This window comes from Zingiber officinale, chromosome 5A, assembly GCF_018446385.1.
Source record: "Zingiber officinale cultivar Zhangliang chromosome 5A, Zo_v1.1, whole genome shotgun sequence".
NCBI lineage: Eukaryota > Viridiplantae > Streptophyta > Magnoliopsida > Zingiberales > Zingiberaceae > Zingiber > Zingiber officinale.
In genome coordinates this window covers 14,139,222-14,157,360 of record NC_055994.1, presented here as the reverse complement: position 1 = coordinate 14,157,360, position 18,139 = coordinate 14,139,222, and the positions used below count along the sequence as shown (strand labels likewise).

The window sequence follows — 18,139 nt, the reverse complement described above, 5'->3', positions numbered from 1 at the left end:
ATTCCATCTCGCCCGTCCATTTCCGTCTCGGCCATCAGAAGCATCATCACGAGAAGGGTCGGACCTGTAACACTGGGAATCGTACGGACTCTCTCAAAGTTCGACACGTAAGTCCGTCCGCGAGAGCAGCACCAGGTCGAGGCGCTGCCTGCTGCGCCGCTTCGTGCACCGGATCCTCATCTCGGCACCACGCCTGACGTACGGCGCAGCCAATGATGCGTCGTCCGGGATGTGGCGGGAAGCACGTGCTGGCCCAGCCTGTCGCCGCTCCCCCCCTATCACCACGCCGACGTACTCCCGGTTCCCCTCGCTCTCCGGTCCAGACCGGTCCATAGGGCCGTTCGGGACAGGGCTTTGTCGCTTCCGCTGGCCCGGAACAACGTGTCGCTTTAGATCCCAGTGTCCGCGAAATATTGCCGATTTTCACGAGCCGGAGGCGTCTTCCTGTTCTGGAAAAGTAAAGTTGCGCGTTAAAAGAACACTTTACGAGGTGGTATACAGGCCGATCGGCGGTTTTCCACCATCGTCTTCTAGTTTCTGATCAAGGAAAAGCGCTTCCTCCTCTTCTGTCGACGCCCCTCTTCCTCCCTGCCGAAGTTGGCTTCGTGTGGTCTCCTTCCGCTGCTTCTTCCAACTGGCTGTATCGCCAGTTTAGTTCCGAGAGATGCTTCATCGTTATTTTTCTTTGTTTTTAAGCTGCTTTCTTCTGGTTTTGCTTGGCCTTACTGGTTTGGTTTTAGTGCGTTCGGTTGCCATTGTGCTCGTTCATCCGCTTCTCTAGTGTAGGATGCGAGGAAGATAGAATTTCTGCTAGCGTTTTAGTGCAGGATATTGTAGATATGCCGTTCCACTGCTGATACTGGCAGATCTTTGGTTGCTTTTCTTTTTCTGGTCTTCTTTTTAACTTCAATCTGCGAGTTATTTTTTTCTGGCACGGATAGGCAGAGATGTTTGTGTTTTTGACGTTATTTAGGAGCGTAATGACTTGCGCTAGCTCGTTTACTTGTTCCATAAATGTTGATCTTTAGCTGACTGTACATTGGATGTATTTGATTTCTGTGCTCAATTTTATTATTTCAACGGTGCTTGTCCAATGCCTTTTCCATAGTCCTCTTTTCCCTTTGAATGCTTTTGTTGTGATCGCACATGTATCAGAAAATGTGACAGTTCGAAGGTTCAGTAACTGTTATATGGAGCTATAGGGTACCTCTTAGATAGCCATGAGGAGTCATTCTAGATTTTGGGCATATGTGCATTCCATTTGTGTTGGCCATTGGTTGTAACATTTATATTCCTCTTGGTCCATATGAAGTCAACTTTTGTAAAATTCTTAATATACCTCTTCTGCATTTTTCTTATGGACTTAGCTTTCTTAGTTAGTTTATCTACAAGCAAGGAAGCTATAAAGAATTTTCTGTGGTAGTGCTTATACTTAGTATATATCAATTGTGGTGGTCTGTTTAACCGGTTTCAAGTTCTTCCTAGTTTGTCTTTCTTTCATTGCCTTTTGAATTCCCCCTATTTGTAAAAAAAGTAATCCAGCTTTTGGTCATTGAAGTGAAATCAGTTCTTGTAGTAAATTTTGTTTATTCAAGTTTTGTTTGTGTAGAGTCACAGTTTTGTGTTTCAGCAAAATTTGCATCTCGTTAATTGTTTCAATGTGGAACTACAATGATTGTTTTAATATTTCATTTTGAATATAGATCTTCTTACTAGTAAAATTACTTGTTTTTGACTGTAATTCTTTGTTTTACTTATTTTAATTTCTGCATTGTTTTGCAGTTCACAATATGGTGAGGAAACGCAGAACTGATGCTTCTGGCACAGGTGAGAGCTCAGAATATCAAGAGACAAGTGGTTCTGCAGAGCGGACAGGGCCTCAACGACCCTCAGAGCGGGGGCCTGCTCCACAACAGCAGGGCACTGGTAGAGATAGAGGTTGGGTTGCTTCTGGTCCTCAGCAGACACAACAAGGTGGCCGAGGTGGTGGTGGTTATTACCAGGGGCGAGGCAGCAGCCCCCAACCTCATGACCCAGAGCAGCCTTTTACTCCATCTCAATACCAAGGTCGGGGTGGGCCTCAGTTTAGAGGTGGAATGCCCTATCAGCAACAATATGGAGGACGACGTGGTGGTCGTGGTATGGCTGGGGGACGAATGTTCAGCCCCTCTGCTGCAGGTTCCTCTAGGCCACCGGTTCCCGAGCTGCACCAAGCAACGCAAGCTCCGTATCAACCCACTCAACCTGGACCAGTCCAGGCAACTTCTTCACGGCAGTTGGAAATGTCTCCTACTGAGATTGCAGAACCATTTCAGCAACTCTCTGTGCAAGGTGAATCTTCATCTACTCAAGCAATCCAGCCAATAGTTCCGCCTGCTTCTTCAAGCAAGTCTGTGAGATTCCCTGTTCGTCCTGGGAAAGGTACCCATGGAGCTAGATGTGTGGTTAAGGCTAACCATTTTTTTGCTGAACTCCCTGATAAAGACCTTCACCAGTATGATGTGAGTTTTCTTTGTGTTCCTAATACATGTGCTTTACTGGCTATTTTTCATGTGCTCAGTTTTCACTTGTATATTGCACAAATTTAATATCAGGTATCAATCACTCCTGAAGTATCATCACGCAGTGTAAATCGTGCTGTGATGGAACAGTTGGTCAGGATTTATAGGCAATCATATTTGGGAGGACGTCTTCCAGCTTATGATGGAAGGAAGAGTCTATATACTGCTGGTCCTTTACCATTTACCTTAAGAGATTTTCAGATCATTCTGGATGAGGATGATGGTTCTGGGACAGAAAGGTGTTTTTATCAGATCAATTGATGAGCATGTTTATAATTGTTTTAATCTACTTTACTTCTTTACTGAAAAAGTAATCCATCAAATAATTAATTTTCTTTTCCAGGCGCCAGAGAACATTCCGGGTTGTCATTAAATTAGCTGCTCGCATTGATCTTCATCACCTTGGGATGTTTTTAGCTGGGAGGCAGGCTGATGCTCCTCAAGAAGCATTGCAAGTACTGGATATTGTACTTCGTGAACTACCTACTGCCAGGTCACATCAGAAGGATTGAATAATTTGAATGTTTCACTTAGGACTCAAAGATCTATGGTGGCTGTATGTTGATGTTTTGCAGATTTTTGCCTGTCGGACGGTCCTTTTATTCACCTGATTTGGGAAGAAGACAACAACTTGGTGATGGACTTGAAAGTTGGAGAGGTTTTTACCAGAGCATTCGCCCTACTCAAATGGGCCTTTCTCTGAATATCGGTACTGATTCCACCTGTCCATTTGCCAGTCTAATTGTGTTTTGTTTTCTACTTTTGCTACATCGTTTGCACCAATTTTTTCTTCTAACATTTCTTTTCATTCTTTTTCATAGCTGACAATGATCATCAGCACTGTGCTGCTTCAGTGCAATGTTTAATGTGTTCATGTTTTAGTGATGACCCTATTGAGTAGGGCATAATAAATGAAATCTTCTAAACTAAAATAATATGCTCAATTATTCATTTATCTTTTTATGCTGAAGTTTCTCTGTTCATACTCTACTCACAATAAAAAATCAATATTTATACTGAAATTCTTTTTAAAGTTTTCTGTACTACGGTGACTCATGGCTAAATGAGGCTACACATTCCCTTAGAATTATGCACTTGCAGGTTTGCTGCTGAAGCTTCAGGGAAAACACAAAGTTTGCATCATATAATGCAATTTTATTAAAATTGAGTGCTTATTTTATTGTCTAAAACATGCAAAATATTGGTTAATCATTGAGATCTAGTGAGATGCCGACTTGTGTGAATATACATTAATTAATCCTTACCAATGCTAGGCTTTCTGCAAATTTGTCAATTTATTGGTTTGTGTTCTGACTGCTTATCTTTAATTGAATTCCAGTTGATTCAGACTCCAGATGACTGGGTTGTTGTTAGTGTGGTTCTCTCAAATTTAAATATATTTTTGTCAACATTTATTTTCTCTTGCTGCATGGTATGACCCCGATCTTCTAATGGGTCTAAGAGTTGATTTATACTCAATTAAATTCCTGATTATTCGGAATTATTTCACTATCCTATAATTGCTTCAATTTATCCACATTGGTTTCTTTGTTTTTCTATTGTCACTAATATATTACTGGATCTAATTATAAATTTGCGAAGATGAAGCTTTCATATTCAATATGCTGATGCAGCTTCCTATAACTAATTTATTTCTTTTTCTATAATTCTTCATTATTTAGAGTTGTTGATTGGGCTTTCTAAAGATGTTTTGCTATGCAGATATGTCCTCCACGGCCTTCATCGAACCATTGCCCGTTATTGAATTTGTTACCGAGCTTCTTAGTAGGGATGTCCAATCAAGACCGCTTTCTGATGCTGATCGTGTGAAGGTTTGGTTTTGATTTATTTTTATTTCTTAATAGACAATAAGAATGTTTTTTTAGCTTTTCTATTTTTCAAATTGATTTGCTTTACAATAAAATAATTCCTTTGATAACTTCAGTTTGCGCTTCTCAATCTCAGCCATTTTCTTTACATATATATTTGTTTCATCCATTACTTGATGGTAATCTAGGTTTTATTATAGCTAGTCATTTTATGTGCTCATGCAGATCAAGAAGGCCTTGAGAGGTGTGAAGGTTGAGGTCACTCACCGTGGGAATATGCGCAGAAAATACCGTATATCTGGTTTAACATCACAGGCAACTAGAGAGCTAACGTAAGAATTGCTTTGGTTATTCAAACTATCACCTAATTATTGCTAGAAGTTGTATTAATATTGCCTGATTTTTCGGGAATATTTGAATGACAGTTTCCCAGTTGATGAGAGGGGGACAGTGAAGTCTGTTGTACAATATTTTCAGGAGACTTATGGTTTTACTATCCAGCACACAAATTGGCCGTGCTTGCAGGTTGGAAATCAGCAGAGGCCAAATTATTTGCCTATGGAGGTCAGTATCTGTCATAAAAATCCTGTGTCGTCTTTTTATCCATGTAACCCAAATTACATATTTATTGTTGCATATGCTTTCTTTTAAACACCATAATAACAAATTCAGTGCGTATATTTGCATGTAGATATATGAAATATTGTTGAAAAGGGGACTGCATGATAATTGCCAGGACCTCTAATTGTTTGTAGGCTTGTAATTAGTAAGGAGGGAAGTGTCAGCTGACCTTTTCTTATCTCTGTAGGTCTGTAAAATTGTGGAAGGTCAAAGATATTCTAAGAGGTTGAATGAGAGGCAAATTACTGCACTCTTAAAGGTGACATGTCAGCGGCCTCATGACAGGGAGATGGATATCTTACAGGTTATATTCATCTTGAACTTTTGATGTTAATTTATTTTATGGTTGCTGTTTCAGAAGAAAGCAATATCTGCTTGATAAACTTGTGCTAATTATTACTGCTGGCTCCATTTTACTGCTTCGGTGACTAAATTCATGTGATGTATTATTAATGGTCTGGGTTTTAGGGTCATGTTGAATGACTTGTTTTAACAGGAACCATGTTTGATGATTGGTGATCTTGCAAGTTTTCTTGGTTGCCTCAGAACTCTTATTTGAGTGTTTCGTTCATTTTTAGGTTGGTAGAATTTTTCAGAAAGTTTATCCAGATGACTCTGGTTCTGCTCCTTACAGTGAAGTACACAGAACAATGATAGATCACTTCTGTTAGTGGTCTATGAAGCCTACCCATATCTGATTCACTTTCTATGTACACCATGTTCAATTGATTTAATTTCCTGATTATTTCTATCAATTTTTAGTTGTGGGCTGTACATCTATTATGAATTCATCTTGACTTGATTTAATTTTTTTTATATTTTACATAAATTGTTTCTTTTTCCTTATGAGATAAGATTTTTTTTTTTTAATATCTAGAGTTAAACTTATAACTCCATGACGAATCAGTTATGGTCGGTTCCAAGCCCTGATAAAGGAGGGTTATGTTAGGTTGTCAGTCAGTTAAAATTAAGACAAACGTTCAATGAATGGATTTATTAAATTATTGTGCTAATGCTAGGTTATTCTCTGAAAGGAACGGCGTTGCATGGTTCGACTATAATGTCTCCGCAAGGACCGCTACATCTCTAGAACTCGGGTGTATTTTTAAATATGCAAGAGTTTGTGTTGTAAGGTCCGATTATAACGTATCGGCAAGATCACTATATCTCTATGAGAACTTAGTTGTAGTGTTAAATAGGTAAGAGTTCTCATATCATAGATTAGATAAGAACAAATATGATAAGAAAATTAATAGTCTAATATTTGGAACCTAGAATATAGGAACCTTCATTAGTAAATCAATGGAGGTAGTTGATATGATGATTAGGAGAAGAATTTATGTGTATAAGAGACAAAATGGATAAGTGAGAAGGCAAAGATGATGGAGAACTCGGATTTTAGGTTATGGTACATAAGAAAGAGTAAAGCGAGAAATGGAGTGAAGGATGAAGTTGTAGTGATTAGAAAAGGGGATCGAATTATAGGCCTTAAGATAATAGTGACGAAAGAAACTTAGATGAAGCTACCAAATCAAGGTTTTGGGTGACTTAGATGAAGTATTACAAAATATTTCATCCAATGAAATGATTTTAATAGGAGGTGATCTAAATGGATATGTCGGAGTGAAAAATGAGGAATATGAGAGGGTATACGGGGGTTATAGGTTTGAAACGAGAAATGAAGAAGGGAAAATTATATTAGATTTTGCGATAGCATATGATTTTATATTAGCTAATACATTTTTTTTTTAGAGGAATACTTAGTCATGCTCAAAAGTGGGATTAATAAATCGTAAATTGACTTTTTTATGATTAGGAAGAAGGATAGAAAGATTTGTAAAGATTGTAAGTTCATCTCGGGAGAAAGCTTAAGTATTTTACATAAATTAGTAGTGTTGGATATATGCCTCAAGCATAATATTAATAGAAAGAAAATATATACGACTCCTAGGAATAAGTAGTGGAAGTTAAAGGATAGGAAACAAAATATATTTAAGGAGAAGTTTGGAGGATAAGCATTAGGTAAAATATACGGTGATTCTAATACGGCATGGGATAAGATGATATTAAAGTTGAAAATGGTAGCTAAGAATGTGTTAGGTGAGTCAAAGGGACATACACCACTAATGCACTACTAAGTAAGGAATTTTGGTGGTGGAATGAGAAAGTACAAGAGAAAGTGAAGAAAAAACGAATAACTTATAATGAATTATATATTTGTAAGAACGAGAAATTTTAAAAAATATACAATAGCCAAGAAAGAAGTTACGAGAGTAGTGAATGAAGTAAAGAATGAAATTTTTGAATGATTATATTAAAAATTGGATACAAAAGAAGGGGAAAGAGACATAGAATAATTGAAGTGAGAGAAAGGAAGACCAGAGATCTTATCCAAATCTAAATAAAATGTATTAAAGATGAATGTAATAAGGTTAAACGATGGAGAAATAAAAAAACGGTGGAAGACGTATTTTCATCAACTTTTTAATGAATGTTTATATGACCAATTTAACTTAGGTAATTTAAGTTTGTTAAATGAGAATAGAAATTTAAATTTTTGTCGTAGAATTTAAACTTTAGAAGTAAAATAAGCTTTAAATGAAATGCATAATGAAAAAGCCGTTGGGCCAGATAATATTCCGATAGACGTATGAAAGTGCCTAGGGAAATAATGTATTGAATGATTTATAAAATTATTTAACATGATATTGAAAATGAAAAAATACCTAATTAATAAAGGGTAAGTAAGTCATATCATGAAATTTTGGAAAAAAGTAATAGAAAAAAATAAGGAGATCAATCGAAAGTTAATTTGGGTTTATGCTTGAATTGTTGACAATAGAAGTTATTTATCTTTTTAGATAACTAATTGAAAATATCGGGAGCAAAGACAAGATTTACACATATTCATTAAAAAAAAAAAAAGGGCAGTCCGGTGCACGAAGCTCTCGTCATGCAGGGTCCGGGGGAAGGATCCATTGTACGCAGCCTTACCTTGCTTTTTGCAAGAGGCTGTTTCCAGGATTCGAATCCGTGACCTTTTGGTCACATGACAACAACTTTACCGTTGCGCCAAGGCTCCCTTTCATTTACACATATTCATTGACTTAAAAAAAGCTTATGATAGAATACAAGAGAAATTATATGTTAAGGATATGTACAAGGATGTAATGACCAGAGTGCTTCAGACGGAGTAACTAAAATATTTCCAGTAAAGATAGGATTATATCAAGGATCGACTCTAAGTCCCTATCTTTTTTACACTAATTATGGACGAACTCACTACACACATTCAAGACACAATAATGTGGTGCATGTTGTTTGCAGATGGTATTATTTTGGTAGATGAAACACGTAAAGAAGTAAATCCTAAACTAAAATCTTAATGGGGAACATTAGAAGAGAAGGTTTTAGGTTTAGTAGAATAAAGACAGAATATATGAAATTTAAGTTTAGTAATATTAGACGTAATGAGATAATTATTAAGATGAGAGATGATAAGTTGTCCGGAATCGAGACCTTTAAATCTTTAGGGGCATTTTTGCAAAATAGAGGGGTTGAGAGATTTCTTACAAAGAATACAAACAAGATGGTTGAAATGGAGGAGAGCGTCAAGTGTTTTATAAGACCATAAAGTACCTCTAAAATTTAAAGGAAAGTTCTACAAAACTGCAATTAGACTTGCTATGTTATATGGAGTTAAATGTTGGGGCTTGGACTCGAGCACATGAGCATAAGATGAGAGTTGCAGAGATGAGAATGTTAAGGTGGATCTGTGGGCATATAAAGATAGATATAATAAGAAATGAGAGTATTAGAGAGCAAGTTAGAGTTGCATCTATTAAGAGAAAATTCTGAGAGACACGTTTAAGATGGTACGTGCATGTACTTAGACGATCAATAAATGCTCCCGTTAAATGAGGAAGAGGAAGATCAAAAAAGACTTGATTGACATCAATATATAGATGATAATATAGTAAGAGATAGAATTCAATGGCGTAAAATGATTCATATAGCCGATCCCATCTAGTGGGATAAGTCTTGGTTGCTGTTGTTGTGTCTAGAGTTAACTTGTCATGGTATATTTGCATATTTGGTTTGTGTAGCTTTAACTTGGAATATAAAATTTGTGCAGACGGTTCGCCACAATGCATATCATGAAGATCCTTTTGCTAGAGAATTTGGGATCAAGATTAGTGAGAAACTTGCATCAGTTGAGGCCCGAGTGCTGCCTGCCCCTTGGGTAATTAGATGACAGAAATGAATTGTGTTATTTGTACCTTCATTATTCCAGTGACTTGGTGCTCTTGCTGTCCTAAAATGGTCCAACATTTTGAAGTTCCGTAACCTTGTGGTTATGCAGCTTAAGTATCATGATACTGGCAGAGAGAAGAATTGCCTACCAAGAGTTGGCCAGTGGAACATGATGAACAAGGTAATGCATCTGATTGCAACTTTTCTAGGTTTTGCACTGAATAATGATTTCTATAGAATTCTGCTATAGTGAAATCTACTATCCTATATGCATGTAGCAAATTAAGTATTTTTTCTGAAGCTTATGCATTTAAAATTTTGGGTAAGTTAGCTCCAAGAGACTTATATATGACTAATACATTTGAGTATAATTATTCTCATTCATGCTCTAGATGACAAATGCATCAATGGTAATTTCACTCCTAGCTGCTAGAGGATCACTAGATGACTGCCATGTTCTATTCTAATTCTTATATTATTTATTCGGTACTTCTATGTACAAGGATTTGGCGGAGAGGGTTAGGAGAAGAAGGTAATCCATCTCGTCATTAAGTTGGTCAGAATGAATTTGAAGGAACTGTGAAGCAAAGAAATTTTTTGTCATCCCTATTTTTTTCCCTACACATCTACTATTTTGGATGAGTGAAAATGGAGAGTAAATAGATCCTCTGCATGCTCTTCTGCCCTCCTTTATACCTTGTTTCTTTGGGAGGATGATGAATGAAAAGATGGATATCTAAAAATCATGGAAAATGAAAGGGAAGAATGTGAAAAAAAAATTATTCCTTGAGTTGTTTTTTTTTTAAAAAGTTGGAACTAGGTTTCCAACTTAATCCGACTAATCCTGGAAGTGACGACCCTGTCCATATAGGTTTCTCATTAGGGTAAAATTGGGAAGCGTTCGCAATCCATCTGTCTAACATTCTTAGATCAACCGTCCGTTAAGGGAAATTCATTCATTAATTTGCCGAAGTTTGGACTCGATTCTTTGATGCATTGAAATTGAGAAGGTGCTTTGCCGCAGCACCATTGCCTCGGGGCACCTTGAGTTGTTTCCTTGAAAGTATATAGGATGGATTGATAAATTTATCATACTCAGCAAATTTTATTACTTATTGTCTTGTTTTGTGCTGTGAGTTACAAAAGGTAGAGAAGCTTGTGCTTAAAGTGGAAGATGCCTTGGTATTTTCCCACAAGTTGATTAAACTTGGTCATTTCTTGGTATACAGATTTTAACAATCATATTCATGAGATGAGTTTAACCGTACTGGTATCTCATTCTATCTAATTCTTCAGGTCATTTATTTGATATGTGTTCATTGATTTCATTAGAACTCCTTTTTAATTACCCCAATAGTAAGGAGGTAATATAAGATCTTTGATTAATTTACCATGTTAATGGATCTCCTTCATTTCTAATTGGCTGCTGATAATCCATGTTGGGATTTGATAAGTAGCTTGACCTTCCAATTCAGAGAATCAAAAAGTAGCCTAGTTATTGCTTTCTTTCACTAATGGTTACATTATGACATATCATCTTAATTAAAGTGAAATCTAAGATTTGGTAAGAATGCTCTCTAGCTTAATTAGTTCAGTGTTGCAATAGTTTTTTTTTTTATGATGCAGATATATTAGAATAGATGGTTATTTGGATGATTTAAGCTAATTTGTTACTTGTTCTAAAATTTGCAGAAAATGGTAAATGGTGGGAGAGTGAATAGCTGGATATGTATCAATTTTGCAAGGAATGTGCAAGATAATGTTGCTAAGAGATTCTGTCAGGAGCTTGCCCAGATGTGCCAGATATCAGGAATGGTATGTTAAACAATTTACTAGAGCATTGTTTATTACATCCTTACTTAAATTCCGAATTAGCATATCAGAAGGAAAGCCCACACACTATTATTTTTTTCTAAATGTTTTACAGGAATTTTCTCTGGACCCTGTACTTCCTCCTTTAAGTGCTCGGCCTGATCATGTTGAAAGAGCACTGAAAGTGCGTTATCATGATGCAATGAAGATACTCCAACCTCAGGAAAAGGAGCTTGATTTGCTGATTGTAGTATTGCCTGATAATAATGGTTCTCTTTATGGTATGATGTCTTGCACTTGATCTTGTTTCTATACTACTTGATATCATTGCTTGTTGCAAAACATCAATTGGTTGAACCTTTTAGCTTTCGTTTTTCTTACTGCTTATTCTCTTTCTGTACGATGATATTTCATGGTGATCACAGGTGATTTAAAGCGGATATGTGAGACTGATCTTGGTTTAGTTTCACAATGTTGTTTGACAAAGCATGTTTTCAAGATGAGTAAACAGTACCTTGCCAATGTTGCTCTCAAGATCAATGTAAAGGTGAGTATGTGGAAAGTGGATCTGTTTTTCTTGTCTGTTTGTATGGCTAAGTCTTGGTCCATAGGTTGGAGGAAGGAACACAGTTCTTGTGGATGCCTTGTCAAGGTGCATTCCCCTTGTTACTGACCGGCCAACTATAATATTTGGTGCTGACGTAACACATCCTCATCCTGGGGAAGATTCTAGCCCTTCTATTGCTGCTGTGAGTAAATCTGTCTCATCCTCTTGCTTTATGTATAGTTTCATTGTATTCTCATCTTCTTGAAGATATTTGGTTCCTCAGGTTGTTGCATCTCAAGATTGGCCTGAGGTAACAAAATATGCTGGATTGGTCTGTGCTCAGGCCCATCGACAAGAATTAATTCAAGATCTATGTAAGGTCTGGCAAGATCCTCAGCGTGGAACTCTTACTGGTGGCATGATCAAGTATGAATTACAACCCATAACCAGTGCTTAATTAGAATGTTGGTTCTCTTTTCTAATTTACTCGGCTGAGCAAAGCATCTGACACGTGATATATCCAGAGAGCTGCTGATTTCCTTCAAAAAGGCTACTGGACAAAAGCCTCAACGGATTATATTTTACAGGTATGAATCTTTGGAAGTTGACTTATAATTACTTCTCTCCATATTAACATACTGACATCTTTCAGGGATGGAGTGAGTGAGGGCCAATTCTATCAAGTTTTACTATATGAACTGGATGCAATCAGAAAAGTATGTTTGCTCATTTGTTTGTACTGAGGTTCTTATTTCAGTGTTTTTGTACTAATAATCATTTGCGGTTTAGGCCTGTGCCTCTCTAGAACCAAACTATCAACCTCCGGTGACTTTTGTGGTGGTCCAAAAACGTCATCATACTAGACTGTTTGCTAATAATCACAATGACAACCACTCTGTGGATAAGAGTGGAAACATATTGCCTGGTTAGTTTATTTGATAGCGCTGTTATGATTGAATTTTGTGGCGTCATTTAACTTATCACTACATTACTATTTTGTATTTTGTTCAAAGTTTGTTTTCATATAGAGATTTATACATTCAAATTCCAGGGACTGTTGTAGATTCTAAGATCTGCCATCCAACAGAATTTGACTTCTACTTGTGCAGCCATGCTGGCATTCAAGTAATTCTTCTCATAACTATCACCTTTTTGTATGATGTACTTATTGCATAAAATTATGTGAACCCATTTGACAATGAGGTTTGACCATGTACTTGCTTGAAGGGTACTAGCCGACCTGCCCATTACCATGTCTTGTGGGATGAAAATAAATTCACAGCAGATGCGCTGCAAACTCTGACAAACAACCTCTGTTACACGTAATTATTCTACTTCAATTTCGCTACTGGTATTTATAATTTTATCTATGCCTTTAGACCAAGTCTTGAAGCTTCATAAATTTGCAGCTATGCAAGGTGCACTCGTTCTGTATCTATAGGTACTTATTCTACCTTTTTTTTAAGACTTTTTCTCTCAACTTTCACATCTTATGGCTTAATTGTGTATGTTTTTTTTTGTTTGAGCAGTGCCGCCTGCTTATTATGCTCATCTAGCAGCATTCCGTGCTAGATTTTACATGGAACCTGAGACATCAGACAGCGGCTCTCTGGCAAGTGGAGCAGCTGCTGGGCGTGGAGCTCCGCCTGGAGGCCCACGGGCAACAAGGGGTCCTGGTAGTGCTGCTGTCAAACCTCTTCCAGCCTTGAAGGAGAACGTCAAGAGGGTCATGTTCTATTGTTAAGCCTACAACTCTGCTGGTCTAATATTTTGCCGAAGTTGCTTATTTCTTGCACTGTCATGTTTAAGCTATATGCTTATGTTTGGCTGATACTTTAAACTTTGGGGAGAATTGTATGCGTACACATATATAAGACATACTCCGTGCCCATCTCCAAGTCATTATCTTTACATTCTGTTTGATTAAGTATTTGTGGATGCACGAGATACACTATCTGTTTTGACATGATCCTAACACAAATGGGCAGTGACATAGATAGCAACATCAAAAGATAATGAAATGGTGGCTTTGCTGACTCGCCTGGGCCAGTGATCAAGCTGTTTCAATTCGTTTGCTTTGCTTGGGTTTCCATGTAAAAATGCTGAAGAAATTTCGAGCTGGCCTTTGCCCCGGCTTCGATGCAGTTTTAGCCAAAGGTTGTGGTGCCTGTTGTGCTTCATCAAATGCTAATGGAACGGCTTTAACCTGAAATTTCTTCTAAAAATTATTAACTGTATAAAATTCCTCACTGCTTATCAACTATATATCAACTGCAGACTGACCAGGTTCCTGTAATGGACATTGTAGAACAGCTGCAGGTACTTATGTTTGATATTCTTATCGTCCTTGATGAGCTGCCTCCAGAATCCATAGACCGATCCCATGTTCAACACCTTGGTGGCGTATATCTTCCAGGTATAGCTACAAATTACAGTTCATTTTCCTTCAATCTGCAATAGTTTGATCACTTATGGCATAAGCTGGAAAGACGACGCAAGTTACCATTCATATATGCGTTGGAGGCCGGCCGTGGAGATCTTGTTCCAGTAGCTCTTGTCATCCCTGCATGTCTCGAAAAATTCTGCCATTTTGCTGCTTGCTTCATCTCCTTTGGTGGGATTGATGTGGAAGCCGGAAATGCCGTCGACGATGATCTCCGCTGGCCCTCCCTGATTCGTCGCGAAGGTCGGCAAGCCACAGTTCATGGCCTCAATGACCGTCAGCCCGAACGCTTCGTACAAAGCTGGCTGCAGGTGAAGAAGGTAAACCTCTCATCCATACTAGCAGGCAGAGTGCGGGTGGCAAACCTGCACGAAGGCTCCTCCGGTGTCGGCGATGCACCGGTAGAGCTCGCCGTTGCGAGCGCGATCGGTTTGCGCTGCGATCCATCGCATCTGACCCTTCATCTGGTACTTGTCGATCAAAGAATGCATCTTCTTGATTTCGCTAATCTCCTCCCTGTCCTTCGATTTGGAAGCATCAAAGAAGCCAGCCACTACAACTAGGTTGACGAGCTGCCTCAGCTTCTTGTTCTTACCGTACCACTCCACCAACCCAGTTATGTTCTTTACAGTGTCGAGCCTCGCCATCGAGAAGACTATGGGCTTGTTTCTATCTTCAAGGTATCCCCTGCGTCCATCCCAAATGTTGTCAGATCATCAAAATCAGAAAGAGATGCAAGAATTCTAATGGAACAGGAGGACTACATGTGCTCATCATTGTCCGTTTTGCTGTACAGCAACTCCTCAATTGCCGGACGAAAGGAACTTAGACGCTTCTGTTTTTGGGTGAAGGGGAAGTAGATAGATTGATCAGCTCCAGGGGAGGCTATGTTGAACTTGGGATCGAAGACGTTGATGCCGGTGGCAAATCGGCAAAGCTTCGGAAGTGTAAACGCATAGTGGCTTTCATACTGCCCTACCTTGTCCTTGCTGCAAAGATTTCCCCTTTATTATCTAGTGTCACAAAGCATCACAAGCTATGCCATAGCAATTACCTTCCTGCGATTTCTTGATATGTGCTCGTGATGATGAAATCGGCGGCATTCATCGAGATCATGTCGGCTGTGAATTGGCATGAGAAATGGTACTTTGGATCAAGTTCTTTCCACTTGACATCAGAATCTTCATACTTGGTCTTCTCAAGAGCATGCGCAATAGTTCCCTGGTTGGTGTGATTAGTTTAGACTTTTAGATACCATCTATTAGATGATATACAAGATTGCTCACCTGAGTAACTCCGAGATTGCTCGCCACGAGAGAGGCCACCAAGTTTCCATCAGTGTAGTTTCCGATGATAAGATCTGGTTTGCCTTCTAAGATGTCAACTATTTTAGCAGCAGCATCCTAGGGAGAATTGCACAAGGTCAATGATTTTTTCCTATTTGCTCAAACCAAAGGGTGAACGACGTGCCTGAGCATATCTCTCGAGGTAGGGATAGATGTCGAAGCGAGACACCCACTCGCGTAGAACACTGGATCCGGTCATGAATGGTACGCGAAGGATGTGTGAGTGATTGGTGTTGAGAATTGGCTCAAGCTCTTGGTTGCATTTGGTGCCCTTTGCTTCTGGAATCAGCCTAGTTACCTGTAATTCGCCTAAGTTTTGTCAGCCTTGTTTCGTGTTAGATTATGATCCCCGGTTTACAATTTTCCAATGCATCACTGGTTAAATTACCACAAGAATCCGAGGTTTGAATGACAATCCTTGCTGCTTGATTCTTTGTAGCAGTTCCTCCTCAAAAGCCTTGACTTGATCAAGAATATAGACAACCTTGTGCAAAATAGCAGCATATAGCCATAAGACACTAACTCAGATGGGAAGTCTACAGATTTTGATTTACTTCCATAAACACACATACCTGTCCGCCGGTGTCGGGCAAGCCAAGAACATCTGCTTGTCCAAAGTAGCCATGGGGTGAGAAAATGACTATGTTAAAAATACAAGGGACTCTGGCAAAGAACTTCTCCATATTGACAGGATCTGGTGCTTGAAGAACCTCTGATAGATAATTCAAGGAATCCTTCACTGTTCCTGCCGTGTCGCCCCATCCTTTCACCAATCCCCACTCCTCAAATCTGCATATTTTGTAAGTCTTATTTCTTGCTAGAAAAACTGCACGATTGTTTCTTGTAGCTCCTATTCTATTCAGAAATAAGTATCCAGATCACCTGTGTTCGAACTTTTGGAATGGTGTGTTCTTAGGAAGACCGCCGACAAACACTTCGGCCAGGAGCAGCGCTGTCTGAAGCTTGTTCACGGTACTGAGAGTTTCATTGATCATCAGCTTCTGCAAACATCAGTCAGGAGATTAAAAGCCTTTAATTATATGGCTTTAAGAGTATATCGTCTGGCTGTTCTTACTTGGCCTCGGTGATTAAGCTTAAGCAAGTAGTCCAACAACGGCCTCAAGCTTTCAGAGTGCTCATTGAGTCTTGATGACATGAATCTCGATATGAACTGCATGCCATTTCCTATAGAAGACGGCAAGGTGATGAGGGGCGTTGATTGGTCGAACGCGCCAAAATCTACTTCCAGCGAGTTCACATCTCTTGCCCTGCCATTGTTCCATGGAATTTATAGAATGCTGTTCAATTTGCAGTTAACTGTGATTCTTAGCTACAAAAGGAATACCAACCATTTCTCATCGAAAATAGTTTCTTTGCACTTCAAGTATTCAGAAGGTGTGATTTCTTCAACTGAGAGGTCTTCTGAATGGACCTTGACAAACTCCCATATTCCCGGTTGAACCCTGACTGCAAATGCGACGAGAGGGGGGAGAACAGCAGCTTCCTGTCGGTTAATACTGTTAGTACTGCTTGATCGAACAGAGAACACAATGAATGTTGATTGTTACCTGAGTTGAACCAATAATGTAACCCAGAAATCCTTCCATAAGTTTGGTCTTCTCTACCTTGTCATCCATGGACTTGTCCAATTCCTCCATCAACTGTGGGTTCTTCATGAGCCTTTTTCCCTTGTAGACATACCTGATACCTCACATGGAAGATAAAGAACATGTGCATCTAGCTATGTCTAACAGATATAACTACCGTACGCAACAAGAAGTACCTCGAGAAGCACTTCTTCATCTGGTATCGGCTCTGCTTCAATGCCTCGGGCATGCCCTCGGCGATGCTGTCTGACCTCTTGAAGCTAAGCGCGGTGGTGGCAGTGGCTGCCATGGTTGGTTTTCTGGATAGCTTTTGAAGCCTACACAGAAAGGAAGGTTGGGTTGGCACATTTTCCTGAGAGCCAATTTATAGGCAATGAGTTCCCTTTCTTGCTCCGGCAGAAAGAGGAAGCACATTTCTCTTCCCTGAGGAAAGAAACCAATAGGAAGGAAGCTAAGTAAGGCATTTTAAAACTATTTGGAGATTCCTTGTTTGGCTTGCTTGTAAACAAACTACCTTTGCAACAGTGTCAATCTTTTTTTTTATTTTTTCGAAGTTTGCATTCAAAATATACCTATCCCTCACAAAGAACATGCAATCAAGTATCAATTGGATTCACTCAATCAGACCAGCATCTGGACTCACTAATCCTGGAAGCAAGGCGGATCCAAAAATTTTATCAAAGAGGCAAGATATTACAAATATATATATATATATATATATATATATATATATATATATATATATATATATAATTATCACATAATAAAAATTAAAATATAATAATAAAATTTAAATAATATTTTTTTATTTGATAAAGACTACCGACAAAATGTATTTCTAAAAAAATAATTTCTTTTGATTCTCATGACAATTCAAGAGTTTTCAACCTGGGTGATTTAAATCTTTATTGTCTAAAAAATCTGTCCCAACTTTTATCATCGTACCATAGCATGCGGAATGGGTTAGTATAATTTTGATTGATTTGTATTTAATGGGATTATTGTTTTGTTTTTTTTGGTCAAGCCCAAGCTTTTTTTTACCACTTCTCTTTCTTATCCTTTCAAATAAAGCGTCATTAGTAAAATGAGTGATTAGTAAACTTTCCTCCAATGGAACTA

At 38.5% G+C, this 18,139-nt stretch overlaps 2 protein-coding genes and 1 long non-coding RNA gene across 4 annotated transcripts; 2 read left to right on the top strand and 1 right to left on the bottom strand.

Moving 5' to 3' along the window:
- Positions 1–418: 418 nt before the first annotated feature.
- Positions 419–13,571, top strand: LOC121980241 (protein argonaute 1B-like). 2 transcript variants are annotated; one of them, XM_042532211.1, is made up of 23 exons: positions 419–649; positions 1,783–2,501; positions 2,595–2,800; positions 2,905–3,054; positions 3,137–3,270; positions 4,284–4,393; positions 4,616–4,722; positions 4,816–4,954; positions 5,199–5,315; positions 9,147–9,254; positions 9,375–9,446; positions 10,958–11,080; positions 11,193–11,358; positions 11,503–11,624; positions 11,689–11,826; positions 11,908–12,050; positions 12,149–12,211; positions 12,277–12,340; positions 12,414–12,549; positions 12,676–12,749; positions 12,852–12,946; positions 13,034–13,065; positions 13,154–13,571. In XM_042532211.1, the coding sequence occupies exons 2-23, from the start codon at positions 1,791–1,793 to the stop codon at positions 13,366–13,368; spliced, it is 3,225 nt and encodes a 1,074-aa protein (XP_042388145.1). In that variant the 5' UTR covers positions 419–649; positions 1,783–1,790; the 3' UTR covers positions 13,369–13,571. The 2 variants fall into 2 exon arrangements, with proteins under 2 accessions (XP_042388145.1, XP_042388146.1); XM_042532212.1 differs by having other exon boundaries at positions 438–546.
- Positions 13,492–17,332, bottom strand: LOC121980242 (sucrose synthase 7-like). Its single transcript, XM_042532213.1, has 15 exons — positions 17,197–17,332; positions 16,982–17,114; positions 16,763–16,917; positions 16,489–16,681; positions 16,296–16,414; positions 15,986–16,202; positions 15,802–15,897; positions 15,538–15,711; positions 15,354–15,470; positions 15,122–15,288; positions 14,832–15,056; positions 14,433–14,754; positions 14,128–14,372; positions 13,908–14,046; positions 13,492–13,830 (listed from the first exon to the last, which is right to left on the bottom strand). Exons 1-15 carry the CDS (start codon positions 17,307–17,309, stop codon positions 13,678–13,680), a joined length of 2,568 nt encoding a protein of 855 aa, XP_042388147.1. The 5' UTR covers positions 17,310–17,332; the 3' UTR covers positions 13,492–13,677.
- LOC121980243 lies at positions 16,074–17,563 on the top strand. Its single transcript, XR_006111460.1, has 2 exons — positions 16,074–16,213; positions 16,330–17,563. It is a non-coding gene; the product is annotated as an uncharacterized LOC121980243 (long non-coding RNA).
- The last annotated feature ends 576 nt before the right edge of the window (positions 17,564–18,139 follow it).

What these genes read in the sequence shown, in the direction of transcription:
- LOC121980242 (XM_042532213.1), bottom strand. Translation starts at nt 17,309, where the DNA reads ATGGCAGCCACTGCCACCACCGCGCTTAGCTTCAAGAGGTCAGACAGC. An exon ending in ATGAAGAAGTGCTTCTCGAG is followed by an intron (nt 17,115 to 17,196) that starts GTACTTCTTGTT and finishes GTGAGGTATCAG; the next exon opens with GTATGTCTACAAGGGAAAAA. An exon ending in TATCAAGAAATCGCAGGAAG is followed by an intron (nt 15,057 to 15,121) that starts GTAATTGCTATG and finishes AAATCTTTGCAG; the next exon opens with CAAGGACAAGGTAGGGCAGT.
- LOC121980241 (XM_042532211.1), top strand. Translation starts at nt 1,791, where the DNA reads ATGGTGAGGAAACGCAGAACTGATGCTTCTGGCACAGGTGAGAGCTCA. An exon ending in CGTGAACTACCTACTGCCAG is followed by an intron (nt 3,055 to 3,136) that starts GTCACATCAGAA and finishes GATGTTTTGCAG; the next exon opens with ATTTTTGCCTGTCGGACGGT. An exon ending in GAGTGGAAACATATTGCCTG is followed by an intron (nt 12,550 to 12,675) that starts GTTAGTTTATTT and finishes TTCAAATTCCAG; the next exon opens with GGACTGTTGTAGATTCTAAG.